The 22,514-nt window shown below is 38.6% G+C and overlaps 2 protein-coding genes across 9 annotated transcripts in view; both read right to left on the bottom strand.

Annotated features, from left to right (window-relative positions):
* TSG101 (tumor susceptibility 101) overlaps positions 1–17,360 on the bottom strand; it is a 44,350-nt gene extending 26,990 nt beyond the window's left edge. Inside the window, exons 1-5 of one of the 2 annotated variants that reach the window (XM_053560817.1) lie at positions 17,168–17,360; positions 9,602–9,686; positions 5,447–5,512; positions 3,162–3,325; positions 869–995 (exon numbers count right to left, since the gene is read on the bottom strand). In XM_053560817.1, the coding sequence (XP_053416792.1) occupies positions 869–995; positions 3,162–3,325; positions 5,447–5,512; positions 9,602–9,686; positions 17,168–17,209 (484 nt within the window). In that variant the 5' untranslated portion in view covers positions 17,210–17,360. The remainder of the gene's footprint in view (positions 1–868; positions 996–3,161; positions 3,326–5,446; positions 5,513–9,601; positions 9,687–17,167) is intronic. The other variant, XM_053560818.1, reaches the window with a different exon arrangement.
* Positions 17,361–18,883: 1,523 nt separating this feature from the next.
* Positions 18,884–22,514, bottom strand: part of UEVLD (UEV and lactate/malate dehyrogenase domains) — a 51,471-nt gene continuing 47,840 nt past the window's right edge. For 4 of the 7 annotated variants that reach the window (XM_053561785.1, XM_053561786.1, XM_053561787.1 and 1 more), the window contains one exon: positions 18,884–21,910. In XM_053561785.1, coding sequence (XP_053417760.1) covers positions 21,743–21,910 — 168 coding nt within the window. In that variant the 3' untranslated portion in view covers positions 18,884–21,742. The remainder of the gene's footprint in view (positions 21,911–22,514) is intronic. The other 3 variants (XR_008374252.1, XR_008374251.1, XM_053561788.1) reach the window with 3 other exon arrangements.

Below are 22,514 nucleotides of genomic sequence, written 5' to 3'. Positions count from 1 at the left end.
GGTAGGAAAGGAAAAGGGAAATAGGTTCAAAAAGTTCCGTCTGCTCGATTCCCATTCAGCTTGTAAGTCTAGATGTTCCTTAACAAAGAATGGGTTTAAAAGGAACAGTATAATTTTCAGCAAAAGAAATATGAAAGCTCACATAATTTGTTTTGTAAGATAACTAAGTTTAGTTAATTATGGTCTTGAATAAAATGTATAAAAAAAACAGCTCAAAACATAATAAAATCAATACAGATTTAGGAAAGTCAAAACAAATACGTACAACCAACTCGTAATTATTTAGGGTGATTTTAAAGTATCAGTAACAATTACTCAAAAATACAGAAGTAACATATACCAATTAGGGGAGATTGATATTGTCCCCATGCTCCCACCACTCAACACAAGGTAAAGTCATGAATTGCTGTACTAAAGAGAAGAAAGCTGAGAGCTAGATGTCTAATATTCTGGTGTACACCCAGAATAGCTGAATGTGAATGATTTAGTCGATCTTATAATTAATCCTTATCAAAGGGAAAGGAAAGGTCAGATGACCATTCGTATTAGATCAGCTTCCAAGGTAATCAAATATGGCTATTCTGCAACATGCATAATTTTAAAAATTCTAGCTCTATTCCAGCATTCTTTCTTCTCTATTTTGGAATCCAGCACACCCACACTTAGATTTCTACCCACAAATGGAAGCCCAAACGCCAGTCTTTGGTGGGAATCTGTACATGCAGATGAGGGGCCTCAGAATGCCTCCAAAAAATTCACTAACTTGATAAGCTAAAAAGCAAAGGGAAGTCATTAAAAATAATTTTTATAAGACTTTTTTTGAGCTTTTTTTGTATGAGCTTAAAAATGAAATCTTGATTCTACTTACTATTTGGTGGCCCTGTTGCTTGGTATGGTGGATAGGATGCTGAAATAGTGGGACGAGAAAAGACTGGAGGTTCTTCTCCAAATACCACAATCATGACCTGAATAAGTCCCAATAAGTCTGACTGTGGCTAAAAAATGAAAACAAATTCAAGTCAGCTACATAATCATTTTTCAGCAAAAAGGAAAAGTTTGGCCATTTCTTATCAGTTTTCAACTAGCCTGACAATATTCTCTGCAGGACCTCAAATATAAAAATTCCATTTAATAAGTTTATTTTAATAAAATTAGGTGGTTTTAATCATTATATGCAGCAAGGCTCTTGCTTCTTATAGAAAAAAAGCACTAGTCACAGAAGTATATTGCAAAATGCAGATAGTAGTGTCCTTCCTTTGACACTACAGAGCTAACCAAAACCTGTATTTTTGCCAATGGACAATTTAAATGTACTGGCACAAATGCAAAGATGGATAGAAGCAACAGTCACAATATTATTTAAGGCTTTTATTTTTATTTTCTTGAGACAGGGTCTCACTCTGTTGCCTGGGCCTGAGTGCAATGGCATCATCATAGCTCACCACAGCCTCAAACTCCTGGGCTCAAGTGATCCTCCTGCCTCAGCCTCCTAAATAGCTGGGACTAGTCCAGCTCTTGGACTCGGGGCCTCAAGTAATCCTCCACCTTGGCCTCCCATAGTATTGGTATTATGGGCATTAGCCACCATACCTGGCACAATAATTTAAAACTGTATGCTGGACATTATTCATGAAATGTTATAGAGCATCTATACATTTATCTTCCTCTATCATGGCTTCACCCTATCCTGCAGACATATAGTAAGGATCAACTTAGTAAAACTAGGGACTGTGCTGACTCAAGGCTGAGTTTTTGTAAGGCTCATTAGTCCTTCTGAGCTCCCCCTCTTAAGATGTATTCTTCCACTAGTGCCAAGTAAGATCTTAGGATGTTTACTTTTACCCCTTCTTGATAAGGCTCTAAATACCAATTGACTCTTCAACCTGAGAGGCTGGAAAATTGGCTGTTTCCAGTATCTTTCTGCTTAGCATTTAGCAGCTTGTCTTTGAAGCTTAGGAATCCAGAATCACATCTTTTTTTTTGGAGACAGTTTCATTATGTCACCCTCAGTAGAGTGCCATGGCATGACGGCTCACAGCAACCTCCAATTCTTGGGCTTAAGCAATTCTCTTGCCTCAGCCTCCTAAGTAGCTGGGACTACAGGTGCCCGTCACAACGCCTGGCTATTTTTTGGTTGTAGTTGTCATTGTTGTTTAGCTGGCCAGGGCTGGGTTCAAACCTGCCACTCTTGGTGCATGTGCCCGGTGCTGTAACCACTGTGCTATGGGCACCAAGCCAAATCCAGCATATCTTTTATTAAGTTTTTTTTTGTTGTTGTTGTTGTTACAGTTTGGCTGCGGCCGGGTTTGAACTCACCACCCTCAGTATATGGGGCTGGCACCCTACTCACTGAGCCACAGGCACCGCCCCAGCATATCTTTTAAGGGAGAGAAACTCAGGGTATATAACATAATTCTTTGTGGTTTCCTTTTCTCCTAAATCTTGGATCTTAAAGTCCTGGCTACCTTGGTGGATAGAATAGTAACTTCTGTCTTTTCAGTGCTGTGAGTTTACTAGAAACTCTGCGGGGTTCTCTGCCCCTCAACCCAGATTCTCTCTCATCCTGTATCAAAAAATCAGTAAATATTCCTAGAGAAAAAATTTTTGGTAAAATGCTGCCACTTTTTCTCTATAGAATCTTGGCCCTTCAAGTCTTGATTCCCTCAACAGTTTCCCAAAGCCTACCAATGGGTATTGTTTGTTGCTTTTTAGCCATTTTCTCTGGCTTTTCTAGTTATTTTCGGTAGGAATGCAGTCTGCCAGAGTTAGATCGTCAGAGGCAGAACAGAAGTTCCCTACTATTATTTTTGACAGGAATGCTTTGGGTAATGAGATTTCAGTTCCATAAACATACCTCCCACCACCAGAATATATTTTTTCATGCATTTCCCACTATGTGAATCCTATTTTTAAAGTTTCAACTCAAGAAAATAGTGTATACATAGTATGACCATTCTGTAAATTACAAAGCTCTACAGAAATCCAAGTTATCTTTCTTTCAGAGATTCTTTTCTAATTACCTGAGCTCAACTCAGTGATTGGGTTGTTATCTGAACTTATCTTTCCTCCTTAGAATCCTCCTTTAGTGTTAACAGAAAGCAGATGCAAGTGAGCAAAATATATAAAATACCCCTAATTCACAGAACACTATTAATACTTACATGTTTCCACTCATGTAGATAAGGAAGATATATCTTGCCATTTGCATCAACATGCTTTCCTGTTTTAATAGTCATTGAACTAGTAGGCTTAACAAAACAGATAGGGGGATTATATGGGTACGTGTCCAGCAGCCATAGGCATATCGGAATATTATATGTGTTACCTGAGAAAGAAAGAGAAACTTGTTAATAGATAAATAGATTATTAGGTATGGAAGAGAAAGCTACAACTAAGGAACACCTTAGAAAGCAATAATAAATATTTCACGTTTCAAAATTCTATATAAGATCAGTTTCTCAAATTTGTAGTTTGTAAAATACATCAGCAGGATGAAGGAGCTAACCAATCAGTATTCTGCCAGTGACTGCTTGCTGCTGTAAAACATTCTTTATGAATTATCTTTTGATTCAATCTATTCTTTGTTACTTGTCATTTCAGTTAATAAGGCTCGCTGGGAAGGGAAAATAGAAAGAAGGAAGAATATGGATTAAGATGCCTTATCAGAAAGTGGTACAATAAGCTAGACTTGAAATTCCCTTGCTAAAACCCAGACTATAAAACCCAATCCAACTGTCAAACAGATGTTGATTGGTGTCCACAGTATGACCAATGCATATGGCATTTTCAGTGGTAGTTATTCAAAATCAACATTGTCAACCCCCTTTTCTTTACTTTTTGGAATAGCACCTGTCTCAGTTGAGAAATCTGACTAAATATAGTCATGTTAAACTGTGTTCCCAAGGATCCAATACATTTAATATACTAAACATAAATTATAGCCTTTTCTTACTGTGCTCAAAGCCCAATGTCCCAAATAACTAGGTGGATCACCTAGCATAATTCAGACACATTTATAAGTATGTATACATAAATTTCACATAAAGACATGAGATATTTGTGGGACTTTGGATTTATTTTTTAATATAAATTACTTCCACAATGAGCAATAATAAAAGCTCCAATAGAATAAATGGTAGTATGTAAAACACAAATTTATTATTTCCACCACCCAGGATTTTTTGCTTTGTGAAAATGAAGCATTCCCCCAGAATAACTTAGGCTTACGGACTCCATCACTTAAAGAATGATGGAAGGAACAGAGGCTAATACAGATTTATAAACACATACCCATACCTATTTCTCTCACCAGAATTTATTTCCTGAGTGCAAAGGCAAGGTCAGTAATCTTGAATTTCACTCAGCTGTCCTAAAATTTATCATATTTGCCTTATACAATGCTGATGCTCAATTAAGTATATTTTCCCCATGCTTGTAATGTGTACCCTGTCAAGAACGGTTGACTCATCCTTTAATAGGAAGCTCAAATGTCATTTCTTCTGTCATAGTCTCATAGTGAAATGAAATAACAGCACTTTTCATTTTATCATTCTACAGCACCTATAAAATAGTGTTAACTACTATGTATTTATTTATTCCTTCTGTTTCCCCTATTACTGGGAGTTCTTCCAGAAAAGGCACATCCTTTCTATCTATAGCTCCCATCCCTATTGCCTCCTGCATAGCAGGTACTATGTGAAATCAATGGGTAAGTAACAGAGACATGGGTCTTAGCTAGTCACAAGGAATAAGTAACAGAGCCGTATGAAAACAAAATGGTTTCTTATTAATCTGAATGCTTATCACTTTAAGTATTTCAGCTGAGGGTGGAAGACTGGCTAAAAGATGTAATTATCTATCATCAGCATCATCACCAACATCACAACCATTAATAGTAGCTACTTTTAACTGTCTGGTTAGTAAATACTAGGCTCTGTGCCAAGTCCTCTACATAAATTATCTCCACAAATTCTCATTTCCCCCAAGTTAGGTACTCTTTCCAAATGTTACAGATCCTCATCTATAACGTCATAAAATTGGTAAGATTACAATGTGAGAACTAGAACCTAGCTGTTCTGACTTTAAAGGCTCTATCTTAATTTCCCATTATCACAAAAGTCTGAGTGGGGCGGGAAGTGGAACTAGGAGGCAAGCTACTAAGATCCCTTTCTAGTTCTAAAATTCTCTGACTCTCTGAGACATCAAATTCTGCCAGTGCACTCAGGTACTTATTTGTTGATACATCTTGGCAAGGAAGCTTAAAACAAGCTGAAAATGTTGGGTGTTGCTGATAAATGAAGTTCAATTAGAATAGAAGCAAAAATTTCTGTATTATCACGAAAGCCATGAGAAAGTAGGTTTAATTTACTTGTAACTCTTTGGCAACATATTTATTATGTAATCAAAATCCACCCACACTGGAAACATAAATAACACAAGAACTTACCTCTATAAGGCACAGGAATTGTCCCAGTGAGGTTCATTAGTTCCCTGGAACTGCCATCATTAAACACTGAAAAGAAAATGATTTAGTCATGAACATTTTTAGAGATGTTCCTATGACTCAGAAACACTGGTTAAAAGTCATTACTATCCCCCAAAGGGGCTAGCTTGTTATGGATCATCCATTCTGTCCAATAACAAAGAATACTTTGTTGATCCATTCAATGTGATAAGCTTTTAATAAGTAAAGAAAAGACACTTTAATTACAGTCATACTGAGGCTATATGGTTTAGCCTGTTGCTCCCAGGCTACAAATCTATACTACATGTTACCATACTGAATACCTTAGGCTACTGTAACACAATGGTATTTGTGTATATAAATAAAGAAAAGGAAATGCAATACATTATGATAGCTACATATGTCACTAGGACATTTCAGCTCTATTATAATTTTTTTTTTTTTTGTAGAGACAGAGTTTCACTTTATTGCCCTTGGTAGAGTGCCATGGCATCACACAGCTCACAGCAACCTCCAACTCCTGGGCTTAGGCAATTCTCTTGCCTCAGCCCCTCGAGTAGCTGGGACCTCTATTATAATCTTATGGGACCACCATCATATATCCTGTCACTAACTGAAATGTTATATGGTGCATGACTGTAGCACTTGAAAAAAACAGATATAACTGTTACGTCCCAGTATATATGAGCTCCAGGTTCCCAACTAACATGACTATAAAACTATTTAAAAATCACTATCAAATGATACCACACTAAATGTCAACTGAGTATCTTTATATTTTAGAAATCCCCAGATGTTTATTTCTACTCATTGTCATTCTTTTTTTTTTTTTGTAGAGACAGTCTCACTGTACCGCCCTCGGGTAGAGTGCTATGGCGTCACACGGCTCACAGCAACCTCTAACTCTTGGGCTTATGTGATTCTCTTGCCTCAGCCTCCAGAGCAGCTGGGACTACAGGCGCCTGCCACAACGCCCGGCTATTTTTTTGTTGCAGTTTGGCCGGGGCTGGGTTTGAACCTGCCACCCTCGGCATACGGGGCCGGTGCCCTACTCACTGAGCCACAGGCGCCGCCCTCATTCTCATTCTTAATCCCCAGGTAGTATCAAACCATAACTTTTTTTTTATTTTTATTTTTTAGAGATGGGGGTCTTGTTATGTTGCCCAATCTTGACTTGATCTGCTAGGCTCACGTGATCTTCTTGCCTTAGCCTCCGCAGTAGACAGTATTAAAAATAAAGTTTTCATCGTTAAATACAGACTTTTGCTTTTTTTGGTTTGTTTTTGAGACAGTCTTAAGCTGTTGCCCTGGGTAGAGTGCCATGGCATTACAGCTCACAGGTACTTCAAACTCTTGGGCTTAAGTGATTCTCTTGCCTCAGCCTCCCAAGTAGCTTGGACTACAGGCACCTGCCACAATGCCTGGCTATTTTTTTTGTTGTTGCAGTTGTCACTGTTTTTAGCTGACCCGGGCTGGGTTCGAACCTGCCAGCCTGGAGGCATGTGGCCGACACCCTACTCTCTGAGCTATGAGAGCTGCCCCAAACTTTTGTTTTAATATCAATCTCTCATACCACACACTTTTTCTATCTGTAAATGGTCTATAATTGTGAAGGTGCCCAATACTCAATTAAAGTAATTGGGTACTTAATTTTATAATTGAAAAAGTATGTGCCCTAATTAATTGGGCAATCAATTAGGGCACATACTTTGTAGTATATGGACTGCTATTATTTGTAACAATGATCTAGAATTAACACTATCACATAGGGAAAAGGATGTAATATGCAGTAGAAGAACACAGAACTACAGTCATGCATAGCACAATGATGTTATGTATTGAAAATATGACAGCAGCAAAAAGAAAAAGAAAAAAAAAAAGAAAATATGACAGCAGTTCCATAAGATTATACCATTTCTTACTGTACCTTTTCTATATTAAAATACACAAGTATTATTGTGTTACAACTCCCTATAGTATTCAGTACAGTAACATGCTGCACAGATTTGTACCTAGGAGCAATAGGCTATACTATATACAGCCGAGATGTATCATAGGTTATACCATTTAGGTTTGTGTAAGTCCACTCTATCATGTCCTCACAATGATGAAACCGCCTAATAATGCAGTTTTCAGACCGTATCCCTGTTGTTCACTGACGCATGAATATAATTGTAGACCTGAGTTCTTTTACTACCGTTAACAATTATAAACCTGTATTACACTCAATTATGTTTTGTGCATTAAAAAAAAAAAAGCCTTATACGTTCAAGACTTTATTTACTATAAAAGCATTTTTTTTCCATTTTGTTTTGTTGAGATAAAGTCTTATTTTGTCATCCAAGCTACAGTACACGGGTATCTTCATAGCTCACGGCAACCTCTAATTCCTGGGTTCAAGTGATCCTCTTGCCTCAGCCTCCTGATTAGCTGGCACTATAAGCATACACGACCATGCTCAGCTAATTTTTATTTTTTGTAGTAACAGGGTCTCACTCTTGCTCAGGCTGGTCTCAAATTCCTGCCTTAAGTAATCCTCCCACCTTAGCCTCCCAAAGTGCTAGGATTAGAGGCAGGAACTACTGTGCCTGGCCATCAAAAAGCATTTTTTTTTTTTTTTTTTTGAGACAAAGAGCCTCAAGCTGTCACCCTGGGTAGAGTACCATGGCATCACAGCTCACAGCAACCTCTAACTCCTGGGCTTAAGTGATTCTCTTGCTTTAGCCTCCCGAGTAGCTGGGACTATAGGCACCCGCCACAATGCCTGGTTATTTTTTTGGTTGTAATTGTCATTGCTGTTTGGCAGGCCTGGGCTGGATTTGAACCCGCCAGCTCTGGTGTATGTGGCTGGAGTCTTAGCCACTTAAGCTATAGACACTGAGCCCATCAAAAAGTATTTTGATAACAATGGTTTTACATTCAGCCTACCCATATAAAGCTATAATGAAGCTATACAAGATTTGTTTGATGATGGAAGTCTTTTTCAGTTTTGATCAATATATTTATTCTTTTACATGCAATAAAAACTATATACCTAAAGTTCTAGCCCTAGTCATTTCTCTCCCCATTGAAGCCATTTTAAAATGACCTTTAATTTCAGTGACATGTTTTTCTGTAGTTGAAAATGTACAATATGTGGACAGAAATAAGGTAGGTGAAAGGAGGGGGAATTGTCCCCAAGGTTTGGAAGAGGACTTTGGATTGTCTTTATTGTCCAGGAAACGCTGAACTGATTGCCCCTCTGTTGTCTCCTACCTCTCTTCATCAGTTCCTAATGTTTTCAAAGCCCTAGGGGTGAGTGAAATTCATAAAGTATCACTCACAAAATTCAGTTCTTTGCTTTCAGAGCCAAGGTCTCATAATGGACAGGAAAGAACATGGGTGGTTTTCCCTTGGCCCCTGGCCCTGGTGTTTTCAAGGAGACTGGGTTGAAGAAATTAAGTTAGGATTATGTGGGGACAGAAAAAATTATTTTTTAAAAAGGATAAGTCCAGGTGTTGTCACTTCTTATGTAAATCCCAACTTTGTCTCAGTAAAAAGTAGAGACAAACTGCCATCTACCTGCCCTAAAGAATTAAAGACTACATTAAGAAATATATTCCTCGTTTTTACAAAATATGTTTCTTAAAGTATAAAGAGATGCTATGGAGGGGGGGGATTCAGTATAAGAAACTTTAGGATATATTGTACAAGATATTCTGTCTCCTCCTGATATCTAAGGCATTAGCATATTAAGGGCTCTGAGAAAACTTGGTACAAGGAACCCATTTAATTTTGTTTAATCCATAATTGCTCAAACTCATAGAATTCTCCCCATGCCCAACAATATTCTTTACAACCAGGGATCTAGGGATTACATTTTGGGAAATGGACTGAACTCTCGTCAACATCTCCTCCTATGTCTAAATGTGTACATACATAGTTCTATATTAAAAAAAATACTTTTTAAATTAAAAAAACTAAAGAAATGTTACTATTAGAGTTCACAATTCCTAACCCCCAACACTTTTTAGGTGGAGGTTCAGTCCTACAATTGAAAAACTAATAAAAATAAGAGGAAATTGGAAAAACTACAATCATTAACAGAAAGAGTAAACTCAAAATACAATAATCAGTATTTTTATTGCATAAACTCACCATATGAATCCAATACAGGTTTGAGATCTTTGTATAGAGTAATAACATTGACAGTTTCACGTACAGTTAGGTCTCTGTATTTGTACTGAAAAGCAAAATCACATAAGAATTTAGTTTACTAAATTAGTTTTACTGCTAGATTATTTCCCTAAAATCTTATTTTCTTTATAGCACTCTTCTTGAAAAGTAATGGTTCACTAATCCTTAACATTAATAACAGCCGGAAAGAACCTTGATAACTTTCTTTCCTGCCATCTATTTGAACCCTTTACTGACGCTACTCACCTCCATTTTAACCCTTCAGACCAACTTAAAAGGCCCACCACCAAATCAAAATCTTTTTAAAAAAGTAAGTTTCGGGGCGGTGCCTGTGGCTCAAGGAGTAAGGCGCAAGCCCCAAATACCGGAGGCGGTGGGTTCAAACTCGCCCCGGCCAAAAACTGCAAAAAAATAAAAAAAGGTAACAAGTAAGTTTCATTTATTTTTTTAGACATAGGATCTTGCTCTATCACCCAGGCTAGAGTGCAATAACATATTGCAGCTCACTGAGTAGCTGGGACTACAAGCATGCCACCATGTTTGGCTAATTTTTAAAATATGTTTGTAGACATAGGTCTTGATATGTTACCCAGGCTGGTTTTGAACTTGTGGTCTCCAACAATCCTCCTGCCTCAGCCTCCCAAAATACTGAGATTAGTGTGTGAGCCACTGTTCCCAACCTCAAATCTTAATCATTCTCAAAGACCTAGTCTAAAACTGTCTCCTTCTTCTTAATCTTTCTCCAGACTTCCCCTTAGCCTACAATGATCTCTCTTCCCATCAAACGGCAGCATTCATTGTCAATATCAACTATTTTGTTATGTATCATTTGATGCATTTGTATTTTTCACCTCACCTTGTACTACTTCACTCCAGAGAAAAAGCAACCTGGTTTACACAGTCCTGGCAGGCTACAAGGAACATACCAGGGCCCCTCATCTGATCACAACACATTGAAGCTCACTAGTTGACAAACTCCATCCACACGCACAAACCTTTCAATTGGCTTTTAGGGCTTCTCTCTTAAAAAGAGCATTCAGCTATTCCAATAAGACTCCAATATACAAGCCAGAGACCAAAACAAACAGAAAAGAAAGAACTAAAAAGTAACAGAAGGGGTTTGTAAGTAACAGAAGAAAACTTCTAAAAGAATTAGCATTCATAACTTTAAAGAAAAAAAATGATTTGTACCCATGAAACAAGGACACTCAAGGAAGAAAGAACAGTGAATATAAAAAATATGAAGGTGAAAACAAAACCTTGAATAGAAGGATTAGAATATAAAGCCAAAGAAATCTCACAGAAATTAGCATAAAAAGACAGTGACAGACAACAAGGAAGGAAATAGAAGAAAAAATAGGGAACTGTCTTTTTGACCCATACAACCAATTTTTCCAGGCTATGGGATCAGTCCTATTAGCATACAAACATTATTATTTTTCCCATCTTATTTACACAAATTAACCTGTTGCTGAACTCTCCTGACCCTCTAGCTACTACCACAAAGCTGCCTACATTTGCTGTCTTTGATTGCTCTCCTCTTATGCTTTTAAAAACTTATTATGGAAAATTTCGAACATATTCAAAACTAGACAGAATGGTGTAATGAAAAACCTGTATCTTACTTCAATAGTTAACGCATAGCCAATTTTATTTGATCTATAACTCGATTCACTTTCCCCTCCTCCTGTACTATTCTGAATCAAACTATACCATTCTATCACATGTAAATACCTCAGTATTTAAAAGAACTTTAAAAATTTACACTACTACCACACTAAAATAATCACCATTTCCTTAATATCATTAAATATCTAGTCTCAGGTCATACTTTTTTAGTTTGAATCCGGATCCAAGTAAATTTCACCACAATGCAATTTGTTAAAATATCTTTTAAGACTCTTTTTTAAATCTTCTCACTCTCTATAGATTTGCCTATTCATACGGTAAGTGGTCCTTTATGACTAACTTCTTTAACTTAATATGTTTTCAAGATTCATCCACGCTGTGGTGTATATCAGTATTTCACATTTTCTTATTGCAGAATAATATGGATTATTTGAATATACCACATTTTACTCATCTAGTGTTCAGTTGATAAATACTCAACTGAGGGGCTGATCTTTATTTCTACCCCCTGAAATTTATTTTTTGAAGAAATGTCTTCATTTGTCCTAGTGAGACTCCCATGACTTAGAATGTGGTAATCGCACCCCCCTGGTATCCCCAAGTTTAATAACCTTGTATATGTTCCTGTGAATTAGTAGTTGGATCTAGAAGTTACGATTTTCTTCCTGATTTTAAAACATGTTAATTTTTTTTCCTTTCTTTCTTTTTGACAAGATCGTGAAAGAAAATATTACCATGAGAATGTGACCACTTCTCGCTCCCTACCATAGGAATGTGACCTTTTGTAACTGTTCCAGGAGATAGCCCCAGGAGCTGCAGCAAATGTTTACTATTAAGCAAATATTTGACTGTTAGTCTTGTCTTAAGACAGTTGAATAATGAACCAGAGTTCTTCTTATCTGGTTACAGCCCCAGCTGTGTCTATACCCTCTTACTTTATTGTTAGAGTCCCCGGCATGTCTGCTATTCCCGCCTACTTTGTAGTTTTTGCCTTTGTAAGCTTGCAAAAAACTGCTGTGCGGGGCTTGACTTCTCGGCTCCTAAAAGAGTTGTGAGTCAAGTCCCAGCATACTGGAATAAAAATCCTCTTGCGTTTTTGCATCAAGCGACGTCTCTTGCAGTTGATTGGGGTGGTCAGAGCTCCGGGCAGAGTGGGGGGTTCTGCCCCAAGTCTTTCAATCATTTCACATATATTTTTCCATCAAGAAGCACAAAATATCTGGGTGTCTCTGTGATGTTAGCAACCACTGATGCTCAATGTTCACATTCATTCTCTTCAAACCCACTCCAAATAGGTTTTTGCATCCACCACTTCGCTGAAATTGCTGATCCAAGTCACCAGTAACTGCCATATAGTATGCAATGGTCAATCAGTCTTTTTGTTACTTAACCTATTTGCAGTAGTTAACCAAATTGATTCCTTCCTCTTAAAACACATTACTGGCCATGCATAGTGGCTCATGCCTATAATCCCAGCACTCTGGTAGTCCAAGGCAGGAGGATTGCTTGAGGCCAGGAGTTCAAGACCAGCCTGGGCAACAAGTGAGATCCTATCTCTACAAAAAACAATTGGTAAATAATTAGCTAGGTGTGCCTGTAGTCCTAGCTACTTGGGAGGCTGAGGCAGGAGGACTGCTTGAGCCCAGGAATTTGAGATTACATCACAGCGAATGATTGTGCCACTGCACTACAGAGACAGAGCAAGGACAGGCAAAAAAAAACCACCTCAAAAAAGATCTTCATTTGATTTCTAAGACATCAATGTTTATTTTCCTCTTCTCTGTGGTTGCACCTTTTCGGCTCTTTGCTGACTTTTTCTTTTCTTCTAACTCAGTGGTTCTCAACCTGTGGGTTGCGACCCCTTTGTAACAATGAAAATACATCCTACATATCAGATATTTACATTACGATTCATAACAGTAGCAAAATTACAGTTATGAAGTAGCAAAAAAAATAATTTTATGGTTTGGGATCACACAACATGAGGAACAGTATTAAGGGGTCGCAGTATTAAGAAGGTTGAGAACCACTGTTCTAACCAATTGTTATTGAGCCCGAGGACTCAGTCCTGGGTCCTTTTCTCTATCTACATCACTCCTCTGGTGATCTCTCTCATAGTCTTAAATACCATTTATATGTTGCTAACTCCTGATTAAAATTTTCCACTCTGAACCTCTTCTCTGAATTCCAAAAAATGTATATCCAACTGCCAATTTGACATTTCCATCTGGATTTCTAATGAACGTCAAATTGAACATGACCAAAACAGAACTCCTTATTGTCCTTCTAAACTTACCCCTTCTAATGTCTTACACACAAACACACACATCCTTCCAGCTGCTCAAGCCAAAACCTTTAAAGTTATCCTTGATGCCGCTTTTCTTCACATCCACAGCAAATGTGTCTAAAAATCCTGCTAGCTTTATTTTCCTTCAACTACTATATATCCAGAATCCAATAATTTCTCATTATCTTCAGAGCTACAATCCTGGTCTAAACCAGCAGCACCTCTCACCTAGATTACTGCAACAGCCTCCTTATTGTGTCTCTGCCTCCATTCTTAACTCCCTATAATCTAGTCTCAACACAGTAGCTAGAGTAATACCATAAACAGTTAAAAACAGAACAATGGCTTCCTATCATACCTGAAGTAAATGTCAAGGTGCATACAATGGCCTATAAGGTCCTTCAAGATCTCCCATACCCTTAATTCGTAGACATTGCATGTCTAGGCCCACGTACTTCCCTTCTTCTCACTCCAGTCTAGCCACCCTATCCCTCCTTTTTTATTCTTCTATCACACACAATAAACTTGTCTTCAAAACCTTTGATCCCCAGACCCTTCTTCCTGGAATGTGTTCCTGCCCCAGATGGCTCCACAGGTTGTTTCTTCACCACTTTCAGATAGGCTCTTTTTAGAAAGACATTCCTTTACTACCTGATGTAAAATTAGGGCCCATCCCATTTTCATGCCTCCCTTGCAATACTCCCTAATTCCCTTTCCTGCTTTACTTTTTTCTTTTATCCCTTTCCAACATTCTACTTAATGTACTTACTTGTTTACTGACTTCTGTGAGATTTTAAATGGCAGAAGCATAGTTTTTTATCTGATTCGTCACTGCTGTATCCCTAAAACCTAAAACTGTGGGAGGTGCATAGCCATCTTTAATGAGTCAGATCTCTTCTACCCATTTACGAGTGACTCCACGTATAGGAATGTTGTAGATTTACTATGTAAGAATACAGGTAGTAGTCTGTATGAAAAATCTAAAGTGGGAAGTTATTTGTGTAAAGAAAGATGAACGCAGTATTAATATACCTCTATTAATTGTGAAAATGATGACAGAGAAGGATGTTAAACTAAAAGGTATTTAAGTTGGAAGCTAAGATAATGTTCAATATCATCAGTAATAATACATTAAAAAAAAAAAAAGAAAGAAAGGCAAGTGGCCCAGCGTACCATGACAGGCGTGGAGATGCTACAATCATATAAAGAGCAAAGGACAATGACCTTCACCCTAGCCATGTGAAGGCTATAATTGTTAGCCAGGACCCTATATCAGACCACACCCAACAGAATAACACAAGCTGGAACTCACTTCGGAGGAAGGAACCCCACTAACTGCTTTTATAAGGTTATCCTTCTTACTGTTCATTTCGTATCTATTCATAGGCTATACAGAAAAGCTGCTGATGCCCCAAACTGTCATAATCATATAAAGTAGACGTAGTTTCCCAGATACTGGTGCCAAGAACCAAAAGGCGGTAGGATGTCCTCGCCCATCTCTTCCCTATCTCATTTTTTTGTTTTTAGGGTAAAGAGAGGTTGAGTGGTGGTGGAGGAGTGAACCAACTTCTAAAGATGCTTTCAACTTTAACTGTAGGTTCCTCCAGAAGATGCTTAGGAGATTTACTAAAGGTTTGAAAATTAAATCAGTATTTGGATATTCTTGCCCTTTATACAAACACATATATGTTGAGTAACAAATCTTAATGATTATAATATCAATTAAAGATCAAAAATGTCATGGATCAGATACTCTTCAGTTACTTAGTATATAAAACAATATGCTATTTTTTCAAAAACTGATACAAAAATGTTACAACATAGACCTTTACCTGGGCCACAATCTTGTACATCTCTGTAAAACCTTCTCCATAATTAAGAATAACTATTTTATCGAAAGAAAATCAAGAAGATATGATTAGACAACCAAGAGATACTTTATTTTGAAAACTATCACTTTCTCTTTATATTATTTACTCTTTACTCAAGAACTATGGGGATGGGCCAGGTGCCGTGGCTCATGCCTGTAATCCCAGAAGTTGGGAGGCCGAAGTGGGTGAACTACCTGAGCTTACAGGTTCCAGACCTCTTGTCTAAAAATAGCCAGGTGTTATGGAGGGCGCCTGTCATCCCAGCTACTTGGGAGGCTGAGGCAAGAGAATCACTTAAGCCGAAGAGTCTGAGGTTGCTGTGAGCTGTGACATCACGGTACTATACTAAGGGCTACAAAGCAAGACTCTGTCTCAAAAAACAAAACAAAACAAACAAACAACAACAAAAAACAACAACGAACTATGGGGATAACTTCAGTATAAAAAGTCTATATTAAAGTTTTATACATAAAAGTTTTGTTTTTTTTTTTTAAAACACAGAGTCTCACTATGTCACCCTCTGTAGAGTACAGTAGCATCACAGCTCACAGCAACCTCCATCTTGGGCTTAAGCCATTCTCTTGCCTCAGCCTCCCAAGTAGCTGGGATTACAGGTACCCGCCACAACGCCCGGCTATTTTTTGGTTGTAGTTGTCATTGTTGTTTGGCAGTCCCCAGACTGGGTTCGAACCCACCAACTTCGGTGTATGTGGCTGGCATTCTAGCCGCTGAGGTACAGGTGCTGAGCCATAAAGGTGTCTTTTATTAGACGTTAAAAACTGCTCCAATTGTGGACTGCTACCACTCTTGCTTTGACATAAGTCCAAAACATGTTGTACATGGAGAAGTACATGTTGAATTGGATAAGTCTCAACTCTTCATCACGTTACAAGTATTTTATTCTAATTAGGTTTGGCAAATTACAACTAACAAAAGCCATTCCACTCTAGTATCAGGTGCCACGATTTAAGTAATTATCAAATTAAATCACTGCTTTAAAATATAAAATGCCTAGCTGCTTTTTTTTTTTTTTTTGTAACTAAAAAATACACAGGTCCTGAGCGGTGAAAACTGTGAACGAAGCGCAAAGCAAACGCGCGGTTTAAGAAGCATACACTTAACACTAATTAGCTACTCTTAGCAAATCCCTGACCTAGTAATGGAATTCTATTTAATTCAACTAGTGTAGGGAGGGACTAACACTTCCGCTTCAGCCTCTCAGGACGTTTTTACTTATCACAGAGTCATTTGTTACTGATTCCCCGAGGGTAGAGTGTTGAGCTGCGTGAGGAATACCAAATTGAAAAGGCCAGTTTCTGGGAGCCGGCAAGGGAAGGGCGAAGAGGATCCCTAGGTTAGGATAGGAATGGAGGAGAATTGCCTCAGGTCAAGAACGAAGTACGACCCCCTCTTTGTGTTTATAAAAACTAAGAGAGAACTATACTGCCCCCCACACAGACAAACTCTCCAGAAGAGAGGAGGCGGACGGCTGCAGGTGGCAGGCCGCCTCCGCTCGCGCCTTTGTTGACTGTCCGCCCCCTACCTTCTCTGCGCCTGTATCACGGATTCCCGCACAAGGCGACAGGAGCCTCGGGACCCAGGGCCGCGGAGGCGGCTAAAGACCTAAGGGGGGATTTCTGCCTGCCCAGGAGGCTCGCGGGGCTGGGCTGGGCTGGGCCGGGCCGGGCGCGGACGGGAACTGTGGGAGCGCGCGGGGCTGTGAGCGCGTCGCAGCCTCACCTTGGACGCCATTTTCTTGAGCTGGCTCTCCGATACCGCCATGACGGCCGCCTGAAGACTCTCGTCCCTGCAGGCAGAGGGTCAGCCGCTTCAGGGCTGCCCCAGGCCGCCCCACACAAGCACACACCAAGCGACCAGCCCCCCAGTCCCCCGCCTACATACAACAGGAAATAGGCTTTACTACAGCACTTCCGCTTCCCTTACATCACTTCCGAGGCCGCCATCCTGCCGGGAAGGGTGCCCTCCGGTCCGTGCGGGACCGAGGCCTGGCATGGGGCTACTTTCCTACCAACCCGTCCCCAGTGTACCAGACTCGGTAGCACTAGTCGAGTCCCCAAGATGAGGGCAAGCCTGTTCCGAGGGCAGAAACGCTGGGCCTGGATAATTGATGGACATTTCCTAGACACAGTAGCCCATAGACCTAAGCCAGCAGGTTCAGGGAGGGGAGGACGCACGAAGAGCTTGCTTAAATGACTGATTCATCAATGGGAGGGCACTGAAAAGGCTGAGAACCGTTCTGCCACTGATTTGCTGTTGTCATGATACTAGGCAAATGCACTCCTAGCTCGGGCTTAACTTCTTTTCACCCCAAAGATGGGAGGCTTGCTCAGGGTTCTCCGATTCTCAGGTGTTAGTGTGTTTGGGTGGTAGTGGTAGTGTTAAAGCTTAAAAGTCCTTTGTGGTATGTTCGCGAGGGAAAATTGTAGAGCCCTTGTTTCTCAGGAAGCCAGACAGTAATTTCTTCTCTAGCACATCTTTCCCTAAGTCAGAATTTCTCTGTGCTCTGAAATAAATGACAATACAGGCTGCATTCTATTTGCGTTATTGTGTACTAGCCTGTCAACCGCCAAAGTCCTAGTCCTTTGGGACAGGCTTATCTTCAGATCTTCATTGCCTTGTACAATGCAAGAGTAGGTGGGTACTCGATCGTAATCCAATTTCTACTTCCTGTAAAAGTTCTTCGTGGTGACTTGTATTAGCCATCATCATTCTACATCACTGCCAGTTTTATATAGGTACAGTGTCATTCAAGGTATTGTAAAGCTTGGGTTTGATAATGTGAAGTATTGATAGTTTGGATGGTTTTCGCAGAATGCTAATGAGAACAAGGTTGTGTATTGCTTCCGATCTAAGTTGGTATCTAAGTGAAGGTCATATACACAGAGGGCCTAATAAAGAGCATATGGAAGTCTCAGTATCTGTGTTAAGAAAAAGAAAATGTGGAAGCATCATTATAAATTGTTGCCAATACACACACCAATAAAGGGTATCCCAATAGGAATCTCTTTTTTTGGAGGGGGTATACCCTTATGTTAGTTGGGAATATAGCTCCAGTCAAACCAAAGATCATTTGATCCTTCCACTGTACCTGCTGTTTTATGTTGCTTAAAGACAATGTGGCTTTCGAACTGTTCTTAAAGCCCAAACTTATTCAGGGTACCTTTAATTGGGAGACTCTGCTTTTATGAATTGAAGGAGTGCCAGGTAACATTGTTTTAAAAAATAAATAAATTTTAAAAGTTGAAAACAAGTGATAAAACCTATCTTTTTGCACTTAAGCTATTTAAAATGAAACAGCTAAATATCCTGAGTATTGTATGAATTTATATCAAAAAATCTTCCTCCTAATCTGAATAAATTTCCTTCCACCTAATAAATCAAGCATCACCTGGTGATTTTAAAAATCAAAGTTTGTTTTATTCATTATTCTTTATATTTAAGGAAAACAATGTAAATTGGAAAATAAAAATTTAACTTCTGCCGTAATATCAAGAATGCATTTTAATCCAATCCCCACTAAAAAATTATAGTAAGAAAAGGCACTGCACGATGTTGAAAAAATGAAAATGTGCAAGTTAATAGAAGCATTGTGAATGTCAAATTGTCACCAAATCCTAGTGAGGTGGTGGTGGTGCTTCTTAACTTATACATGAGACTTATAACATGATTGCTATCATAATACTTAACAATCAAGGAAAATATCTGACATAGAGAATTCTATATTGTGGCCTTCTCAAGGGCAAGGATAATTATTCATCTTTGAAAACTCAGATACTAAAACACAGTATGTAATAACAGTAGGTTGCCCAAAAAAGTGTTTGTTAAATTGACACATTCCTTTTATAATTAATGTAGTGAATTCTTTGTAATTCTTTTTCTTTTTCTCAGTTGCCCTAGGGTTGAGTGCTATGCTGTTAAAGAGCTCACAGCAACATCAAACTCTTGGGCTCAAGTGATCCAAGAGCCCAAGAGTTTGAGGTTGCTGTGAGCTATGACACCACACACTCTATCAAAGGTGAGACTCTGTCACCAAAAAAAAAAAAAAAAAAAAAGAATCTTGGACTTCTTCACAGTATTTATACAGTATTTATTACACTTGTAATGGTAAATTTATTTGTGAGATTTGATTCCTATATCTCCCATACTATATTGTAAGGACAAAGAGAGCTTGTATCTACTCTACACTTGTTCATTAATGCATGGTGTACAGTAAGCTCCTAACAAATACTAGCTGAATGGTGTGTGTCACACTTTATGGGGGCAAGACATGATTGCAAGAGGGACTTTACCTAACAATTGCAATCAGTGTAACCTGGCTTATTGTACCCTCAATGAATCCCCAACAATAAAAAAAAAAATACTAGCTGAATGACTAAATGAACACCCACCTCCGTGCATATCCCCTCTGCAATTTGCTGAGGACAAGTCTTGGAATCCAGAGACTCAATCTTTCTAAGAAAAACTGTTTTAAAAAAAAGCCTTGGGCGGCGCCTGTGGCTCAGTCGGTAAGGCGCCGGCCCCATATACCGAGGGTGGTGGGTTAAAACCTGGCCCCGGCCAAACTGCAAAAACCAAAAAATAGCCGGGCATTGTGGCGGGCGCCTGCAGTCCCAGCTACTTGGGAGGCTGAGGCAAGAGAATCGCTTAAGCCCAGGAGTTGGAGGTTGCTGTGAGCTGTGTGAGGCCACGGCACTCTACCGAGGGCCATAAAGTGAGACTCTGTCTCTACAAAAAAAAAAAAAAACCTCTATATGAGAATGGAAGTAATTCTTTCATAACACATAGGACCCCAACTTTAGGGTCTTGTGATAACTATTTTGGCTGTTAAGCCTTTTTTCCCTTTTAGTGCCTAGAAAAACTAGAAGTTGTAAGTATAAGTGCACCTTAATAGCCATGGGTTCTTGGGCACTAAATCTCCTTTTATAAGATAATGGTAATAATATAAAATTATGATGATAATACTTCTTACCTCTGTGGGTTATTGTGAGTATTCAATAAAATAATAAAGTGCTCTTCACACTGCCTTGTGTATAATAAGTATTGATGTTAGCTGTTACTATTAGCTTATTACTGCTATGTGACACAAACTATCTTTCATATATTAAAATATTGCTCTTGACCCATCACCAAAGTGTATGCACTCTGAATTTCTTTAGGGAAGGTTAAAGGATTTGCTAAGAACCATCACTTCATCCAACCTCTTCTCCTTGAGACCAATGGTGTTCACAAAAGCCTCATATTTGGCTTTAAAGCAAACTGCCTGGCTTTCATTCATACTCTGTTTTCACTAAAAATAAACAATTTCTCTATGGTTCTACTAATAGTTTATAAGATGTTACAGATTCTTTTTTTTTTTTTTTGGCCAGGGCTGGGTTTGAACCCACCACCTCCGGCATATGGGACCGGCACCCTACCCCTTGAGCCACCGGCACCGCCAGAGATGTTACTGATTCTTATATAGCCTAGGGAAAGATTACAGAAAATTTCAGAGAAGTCTCACAGGAAATTAAAGTATACTTTTTCTCCATATATTTTAAAAAGTCTTTCCTTTTTTACTATTTTAAAGTGTAGGTAAAATTCTCCATTTTTTGGTAGCTAATGAATTTGAAGAAAGAAAATGCTTTACCATTATTGCCAAATATTTTTTCAAAAGAAACACTAATACTTTAAAAGCTTAGATCTTTGAGTGCACACCTACCACAGATTTTGTAAATCCATACTGGGCCTTCAGATTACTGTGTTTATTGTAAGAGTCAAAGAGTACCTTTTTTAAAAAGATGTATTACTTTCAAAATATTCCCAAAGTGCTGAATATGCTTTTAGGTTAGGATACACAGGGTTTTTTTTTTTTTGTTTGTTTGTTTGTTTGTTTTTAAGAGACAGGGTCTCACACTATTGTACCCAGGGGGAGTGTTGTGGCATCATGGTATCTCACTGTACCCAACTCTTGGGCTCAAGACATCCTCCCATCTCAGCCTCCCAAGTACCTGGGAATACAAGCATTTGCCTGGCTAATTAGGATATACAATTTAAAATGATGCACACTGCAGATTAATGTTTACCCTGCTGTAGGTTTAAAGAACAGTAAGTATAGCTATCTCAAGAACCCCAAAGAAAGTTAGATTTTTTTCTCCTCATTTTACCATTAAGGATTTAGATCACCAAGCTAGCCAAGAAACCATCTAATTTAACCAAGCAGTTTGTAAGGATAAGTAATAAGATATAAAAGTTCTCAAACCTATATATGTTGGCAAAATTAAATGAGCTTTCCTTTCAGGCAACTGCACTTAAGAATCAAAGTTTTAACTGTTGTTGAAGACCGTGGATTGAGGATGCACTGTTTTGGAGTTTCTCTGTCACTGTATCTTCTTTCACTATGGTTTTGATGACTTCAGATACCCCATTGGTTCCAAGGACACAAGGCAAACTTAGAAACACTTCACTATTTATACCATAATATCCCTGAAATGAGAAAAATAGGGACTATAATAGAGTTAAATCACTGTAAAGAAGCTAATATCATAAAGATGCATACTTTCTTGCTTTTCTAGTTCTAGTACAAAGTGATACAAGTTGAACTTTAGAAAATATTTGTAATTTGTTTTATAAACTCAAGTTATTGTTTCAGAAAATGAGAGATGAGAGGAACTTACTCAAATATACTCTCTCTGTGGGGAGGCAAGATAGACCTTTGCAATGAGAGTTGCAAAGAAGCTAAGGTTGGGAGCTAAGAATTGCAAAGGAGCTAAGGTTGGGAGCTAAGAATAAAAGATGTCAGAGTGGATTTCCTAAGGAGAGGTACAGTATAGTCTCTGGACACAGATACAGTATTCTCTGTTTCTTAAATTGATGCATAATGACTATACATTTTTCTGGGGTACATGTGATATTTTGATACCTGCATACAACATGTAATAATCAGATCAGTGTAATTGGGTTACCAGCACCTCAAAACGCTATCCCTTTGTGCTGAGAACATTCCAGATTGTCTCTTCTAGCTATTCCGAAATATACAATAACTTGCTGATAACTACAGTCACCCTGTGTTATTGAATACTAGAAATTA

The sequence above is a fragment of the Nycticebus coucang genome, chromosome 14 (genome assembly GCF_027406575.1).
Source record: "Nycticebus coucang isolate mNycCou1 chromosome 14, mNycCou1.pri, whole genome shotgun sequence".
Lineage (NCBI taxonomy): Eukaryota > Metazoa > Chordata > Mammalia > Primates > Lorisidae > Nycticebus > Nycticebus coucang.
The sequence above is the reverse complement of the archived record's forward strand: the minus strand, read 5'-3'. Positions and strand labels throughout refer to the sequence as shown.